We start from the raw sequence: 7,889 nt of genomic DNA on the forward strand, positions 1-7,889 counted from the left end.
GAATATTTTTTTTCAGTATTCTTTGATGAACAGAAAGATCCAAAGATCAGCATTTATCTGAAATAAAAAGCTTTTATAACATTATACACTATTCCATTCAAAAGCTTGGAGTCAGTATAATGTTTTCTTTGGAAATTATATTTGGCGCTGCAATTTTATTTTATTTATAATATTTAATTTAGCAAAGTTATTTTAAATAGTAAAAAAAAATTTCAGAATGTTACTGTTTTGCTGCATTTTTCAAATAAATGCAGGCTTGGTGAGCAGAAGAGAATTCTTTAAAAAAACAAACATTAATTTATTTGTGCTGTTTTTTTTTCTTAAATATTTTATAGTTTTATAGGAGGAGGTTTCATAGACTTGGAAAATTCATTTTCCAGAATTTTTTTAGGTACAGACATCTGTTGTGGGCGTTCTTGGCAGTTTTTATGAGGCTTTTTTTCTTAAATAGTGTTCGTATCGATATCGGAATTATATCGTATCGACCGAAATTAAGAAGTATATCGCGATATAAATTTTGGCCATATCGTCCAGCCCTAACATGCATACAGTATACTATATGCATATGAGTGCTGCTAAACAATGTTGAGGTTTCTCTAGTCGCTAACAATTGATAAACCAGATGGTTGCCATGGTGACGGAGAAGAAGCGGTCCTCCTCCATCGGGATCTTCACCAGCACAGCAGTGAGGATGAAGAGGAGCAGGATGAAGACCAGACTGCCTGCTATCCTCATCTTCTCCGAGATCCTGAAACACAAATGATCGGGTACACATGACTGGTTGCAAATGATATATGTATTATACATTTAGAATGCATTTCATAACTACGAGTCAAGCCCATACGTCAAAAAACAAACAAACAAACAGTTCTCACCACTGATAGAGAAAAGAGTTGAGCAAAGTGAAGAGCAGCAAAGGCAGCTGGGACAGCAGAGTCATCCAGTTATTGAAATAATACTCCTTCCTGGTGGTTACTGTTGCATTACTCCATTCAGACGTGTTGAGTCTGTTGTTGAAATACTGTAAAAAAAAATATATATATATATCTTCACAAAAAAAAAAAATTTTTTTTTAAAATGAACACTCCAGGCAATGGTGGAAAGCTATTAGCTTGATTACAGTCTGTTCTGTTGACTCACTAACCCTGCTTTCAGAGCAATTAAACCCAATCCCTGCCCTTCTTCAAAGCCACATATCATTGTGCTTCACTGCAATCACATCCGTCCTTTAGTTTGAGAGAGTTCTGTGTTTAGAAGGTAAAACATTAAATCCACAATGAAGAACGTACCGGTCAGCAGGGGCATCTTCTCTTGGGCTCATTTTGTACGGGTGGCAGCTGTTTGAAAAACAAAACATCAAATCATTAAAACACAATTCTAGCTTTACATTACAATTACATAAATCACAAACGGCACAAACGGTGACCATCTCAAAGCTGCTGCACTCGGTTATAGTCTAGAAAAGAATGAGAAAAACACATCTTTACCTTTATTTACTCCAAATACAGAAAAGATCTCGGTAACACTGCAGTTCCTCGGCAAAACAGCAAGACGTTTGTACATGACTGCTTCAGCTTCAGCGTATCCACTCCAAACAGTTTAACTACACTAAACGTGAGTGTGCATGTGGACAAGCATGGCGTTTCTGTGAGAAATGGGGAACGGAGAGTAGGAGGAGCGTTCACGTAGGGCTGGGCGATATAGCCAAAAAATGCATCAACGATATAATGTTTCATATCGTTCGGTATTGATAACTATTGAATTTTTTTTTTAAAACAGAGCAATTGAAAAAACATTTTTAAATTTAACCACTGTATTTTTAAATTAACCCAATTTATTGAGACAAACAACAAATATTTTTTGTTTTAACAATCAAACACAAAATAAAAATTAAACAAATATCTAATTTCTAATGTTTTATATGCAGATTAAATGGGTCTTAAGGAAACTTTTGTCTTGTCTCCCGAGGCCACAATGAGCAAAATAATGCAGCGCATTTAAATTGTCAACGCAAGGAAGTAACTCTATAAAAAAACGTGCATTACAACTAAATTAACTCATAAAAATCGAATATAATTTCGTAAATTGCATAAATACATGATGCTGTTTTGTTCATAATTGTTTATGCATTGCTTAATCCAAAGAGCCGAAGCGCCATTCACACAGATTGCATTTAGAAACATATGAGACGCAGTGAAAAGGAATAAACCTCCACAAATTCGTGACTTGTTTTCTAAAAGTTTAAACTGTTTTAACTTTGCATGGCTACATCTCTTGTGTGAGATGCGAGTGCAGCAGTCATATTTGTCCGTCTAAAAAATGCGCTGAATATGCGTTCTGTGTGAATGGCTTGGTTTCGGTTTTAACCTAATCAAGATCTTCTCCGCATTGAGCTTCTATATTTCTCTAATATTTTGAATGAATAAAGCAGCACCGGCGCGTCTCGTGGGCTTGACTAACAAAACATTAAAATGCAACAACGTCACTTACATCCTCGCGCGCCACTGATTACGCTCCCTGACGCACTCCTAACATTCAAATGTTTATTTTAAATTCGACTAATATTCATTCTTTATTTACAATCTCCTCATCACAGGCAGGCACAGCACTCATTTCAGCATGTGTTCGTGTTTGCGTGTGCTGTCTGCGTCACTCATAGCACGTGCCTATATCGTGCGCTACATCGAACAATTTTTCTATCGTTATCGAAGAAGGTGTACCGTCGATAAATATCAATACCGTTTTATCGCCCAGGCCTACGTTCACGTCACAGCAGGTTTACTCTCTCGCACACACAAAAAAGGAACTGAATTACCCAGCAGACACCTGTGCTGTTTGAGGATGTTTAGGTTGCAATGGTGTTAAATTGGAACTACTGCAAAGGTAAATAACAACAGACTACTATATATATATATTGACAAAAGAGGTCACAATTGCAGGTGACGTGAAGAAATTTATACTACAACAGAAAAAAATGTGTGATAATAAGCCTTCTTTAAAAGGAAGTGCACTTAAGTGTATTGAATGTGCGCTTGTGCACTGTTAAAAGTATATATTTAAAAAAAATAAACTGTACTTGCAGATAACATATTAAAGAAATAAAAGGCCACTTAAGAGACGCTATCATGACACACTTAAGTTTCTTAGCACACTTAAGTACACTTTTAAAAGTGTCAAATTAAGTTTTATTTTAAATTACATTTTAAATCAGTTTTAATAACCTTTCGTTGTGGTTTAAAGTTAAATTTGATGTGTTGACTAACTGAAGCACATGTGAAGTACATTTTTATTTTAACTGTAGTGTTTTATTCAATATTACATTTAAAGTGAATATTTGAATTGTGCTAAATTTCAACTTCCTTACAAATGTGTAATTACAAATATTTAAATACATGACAAACAAGTTTCAATTGAACACAAAATGATCTAATGTCTTAATTCACTGGTACTGTATTTTCCACCAGCTGTTTGAAGGCTCTACATTTTATACATTTAACCGGCAACAACAAAACCTGTTATACAGCATCATTTCTATATGAATGATATATGAAGTGATTGAGTAACTGGGTTGTGCTGTGGTCTGTGGTCTAAACTGAAGCTAAGGAAACGATGCAAATCTGCTTCGATCACGTGAACATGACTCATACACTACCACACCCTTCATGAGACACATCACAAATGGGTTTGATGCATTACGACTACAGATGTGTTTAATACTAAACAAGTACTGTATCTAACAGGAACTCTATTTAATGAATCCCCATAACAACACGCCTAGCACACCTGAATCATAAAAAGGAAACACAACTCTACGACTTTGAAAAGCAATGGCTGGGTACTTTAAAATTTTTATGACGTCAGAAACTGACTGGATCTTAAAAAGTTTTCTCTACATCATCTCCAGCAATTGGATGGAGATGAAATAAAAGGGTTTGGTTACAGAAGTGCGCTTAACTGAACATGCACTTGTGTACTTAACTGTACTGAATGTGTAGTGTACCTCAAATCTTAAAAGTATATTTTTAAAAACTGTACTTGCAGATCATTTAATATTAATTAAAAGTCCACTTAAATGACTTAAAGAGAGACACTTTCATGGCTATTTCTTAACACACTTAAGTACACTTTTAAAGTGTGACCTTTGTATAAAGCCAAATTAAAAGTTTAAGATACATTTTAAACCATCTTTTAATAATCTTTCGTCATTTATTTTGATGTGTTGACTAACATGTACTTTATTTAAATGTGTTGCATGACATTAAAGTTAATATAATTTAAATGTACTCAACTGCAACTTCATTATTACAAATGTGTACATATTAAAATAAAATTTTCAATAGAAATGACATTAAATAAATATATTTTAGTTTACCATAAATGCTTGTCAGTATCTTCAGCAGTATTTTAGCCATATTTCAAAGACAATATAAACCCTTACAAAATTACATGTAAAGATGTACTTAAGTCCTACTTAAGTGGGACAAAAACACTCTAAAGTTCAGCTAAACGCATTTCATATAAATTGCAACTGAAACACATTTTCATTTAATTGTAGTTAACATGTAATTAAGAGTCCAAAAGCATTACATTCAGTTCACACTTAAGTGTATTCTTATATACTCTTTTGGAAAGTATGCTTAAGTGTACTTTTACACTTGAATTCATAAGGCAGACAGCACCCTGGATGGTTTTTCTTCCCATTTACGTCAGTAATGCGTGGAAACAAAGAGCCACTGTGAAAATCATGCAGTTTGTTCCCAATAGCACAGCAGCTCACAAATCATCTTCACAAGAGACAATGTAATGATACACAAATGGTAACATGAGATTAAATAAAGAGTGTCACTTAGAGGGTAACATGAGGAAGGTGATGCCGGGAAATTAGGTGGCAGATATGCAGAGAATGCCAATGGATTAACTCTTTAGTGACTGGTCTAGTGCTTCCATTCAAAGGATCTGTAAAAGCTTCAGTAGGATTCTCACTGGATTGACTGATAAAAAAAAAACATCTGGCGAAAGGGATTTTATATGATTGGATAGGAAATATTGTGGAAAAAATCTTAAGTATATCAAGATATCCATCCATCGACATTGAGAAATATCTCAACGTTTATTAACTTTCTCTGAAATAGCCATTGCAGCAGATTCAAAGTAGATTCAAAAATGTTTTAGTGCAAGAAATAATACAAATGTAGTTAAAAAGCATCCTATTTTCAGTTTTTCACAAACTGAACACAAGGATGAATGAAACTTCATTACCTATGTTGTAAAAATATGTTGGTAAATCTTGCTGTTTTCTACTAAAACTTGATCATTTTATTAACTGAAAAATGTCCACCGAACACTTCCATGAACCAGGGATGAAACGGTTACATGGTGAACCACGGTCAAATTTATAATGGTTAGTATTACTGTTTCACATTTTATTTATCATTAAAAATGTGTATCTCTCTCTCTCTCTATCTATCTATATATATATATATATATATATAAACTAAAGCAATAAGCCCCAAGAAGCCGTGGTTTACAGTAAATTTATAACAGCTAAGGGGCGTTGTTAGGCACGACGCGACGCGGCTTCACGGGGCTTATTGCTTTTATAAAACCGTTATTCCATATACGTAATAAGGTTAGAATAAAATGGAGCAAATAAAGTGTAATGATGTAAATAAAAACAGTATTCTTCCAACAAACAATGTAGTTCCAACAAAGTGGTTGCCGGGCAACACACAAACGTAAACAAAGGTGTTTGTTTGTAGAGTAATTTACAACAGCTTTGAACTTGGCTCAGCCAATCAGAATCAAGGACCGGAACTCTCCGTTTTATAAATATATGTGTGTATGCATGTTATAACCACTCAGATTAATATTCTGAAGGCTGAAGACTGTTACAATGTATATATCGGATTCTTTCATATCGGATGCGTTTTGTTGGTTTAACCCGCTAGCAAAGTGCTTCAGTTCATTCAATTATTTGAAATTATCATATTTAGTTTTTCTTTTTCAAAAACACTGATGAATATTCTATAATTATAAATAATCTAGCAATGTTATTTCCTCTCTCGCCATATTTCTGTCAACAGTACGTTGGAATTAAATTCACTAACATTTTACCGACCAATCAAGTTCTCGAAAAGAAGTGACAGGAATGCTCATCCCTAATATGGTTGTGTTGTTCTTCTTACATGAACATTGCTTTATTTGTGTTGATTTTAAATGCACATTTGATTTGCTTACTCAAGACTGTGTTCATTAAAACCTGGACTAGGGAAACGTTTACCTCTCGTTTTTAATATTAATGTAATTATTTGAACGTTTATGTACACAAAAAGTTCAGAGTGCTGCTTTGTTGTTGTTGTTGGTTGGTTTGCAGCAAGTGATTTCTGTGTGTATTAGTACTTTTTCATACTCGAGACAAGGAGGGATCGCAAAACTAATCTAATTACATGCTCTTTAAGAGAAGTCTTGATATGCTGCTTGATTTTATATTAGCCAACGATCTTCTTGAGTATAATGCAAACAATCTATGCCTCACAATCAATAAATCTAAAAGATGTGTCCTTTTCTTTATCGTGGAGACTCTTTATTTGTCATGGACCCATTTATATTCTGTCTGATGCTCCATTCCAGCATAAAGCAACCTCAGTGAACAGATTGAACAAGCACGTCTCTCCATCTTCCACTTGTCCACCCCTTCTTCAGAAACTAATGCTGAGCTTTTGATCATCTGGATCTAAACACAGCACTACTTCATTCCAAGGCCTCTCCTTTCTGTTTGCTTCACTAGTTTCGTTCAAGGCACCTTCAGTCATGTGAATAACCTGTTTGCATATTAAAATACAGCTCATACAGTCGGGATATTAAAACTGCAATTTACCAGAAGTCTCTACTCTACTCTGCTTTAAATTGCTTAGTGATTAATAATAAAAAAAAATATGCAAGATAAACATTTTCTTAGCAGTTGTGTACATATTAGGGCTGGATATTGAAAATAAAAATGTTTCATATATATATATATATATATATAAAACTTATTCTTGAGATAAGAAACAAAACATGTCCTACACACAAAAGCCCTCTTTATGTTAAAAATAAAAGTACTTTAAATGTTCCTTCTAAAGGAAATCAGGTTATAGGCTATATATTTAATATTAAAAAGGAGAGCAGAAAATTAGCCAAAGAAATTTAGGAATTACATTTTTTTTAATTACGGTGTAAAAAAAAATGGGGGTAAAATGTAGAGAATGTATTTGATCACTTCAGCACCTTTACTGAATGCCATTAGTACGTAACTGAAGACTTTACACTGTTATTGGGTGGAACACATTAAAATATCATGCTTTTTAACACATCTGATGGAGTTGATTCATGAAGTGAATAAATGCACATTTTTAGAAAAAAATAATAATTTTCAGCAAAACCTGTTCCATTACGGTTCATTAGCTCTGACATGTCTCGACAAATATAAAAAACGAATTTAGAAAGCAAAGTTGTTGTTTTTTACAAATACACAAAATAAGGTAAAATTAAAAAAAAAAAAAATTTTAAACTTAAGCTGGAGTGTTATTTTTTTATTGCTGATGTGAAAGACGCTTTGAAACAGCGACTGCTTTGACTGAAACAGACTGTCTGCGTGGCACAAAAGCTGCTCTGTTTCCTTCCAGCTGGGAGTTAATGTCATAAATTACTGGAGTAAACACAAGCAAATCCAATTCAGTGCGAGCAACGCAGAAACAGAGCGCGACACAGATGATGAAGAAGATGAAGATGAAGAAGAATTTCAGAACGCTCGGTCAACACAATTAAATGAGTTCACAGCGATATAGCTTTATATAGAGAAAGGAAGGTCACTCGGAGGAGAGTCGTCGTTGCGTTTATCGACTCACCTG

At 34.0% G+C, this 7,889-nt stretch overlaps 1 protein-coding gene across 1 annotated transcript in view; it reads right to left on the reverse strand.

Moving 5' to 3' along the window:
- LOC107745303 (equilibrative nucleoside transporter 2-like) overlaps nt 1-1,021 on the reverse strand; it is a gene marked incomplete at its 5' end in the record, with an annotated part of 16,696 nt that extends 15,675 nt beyond the window's left edge. Inside the window, 2 exons of the mRNA XM_016559163.1 lie at nt 609-748; nt 876-1,021. Of these exons, the coding sequence (XP_016414649.1) occupies nt 609-748; nt 876-1,021 (286 nt within the window). The remainder of the gene's footprint in view (nt 1-608; nt 749-875) is intronic.
- Between the last annotated feature and the right edge of the window lie 6,868 nt (nt 1,022-7,889).

Source organism: Sinocyclocheilus rhinocerous, unplaced genomic scaffold, assembly GCF_001515625.1.
Source record: "Sinocyclocheilus rhinocerous isolate Xijiao unplaced genomic scaffold, SAMN03320098_v1.1 scaffold1399, whole genome shotgun sequence".
Lineage (NCBI taxonomy): Eukaryota > Metazoa > Chordata > Actinopteri > Cypriniformes > Cyprinidae > Sinocyclocheilus > Sinocyclocheilus rhinocerous.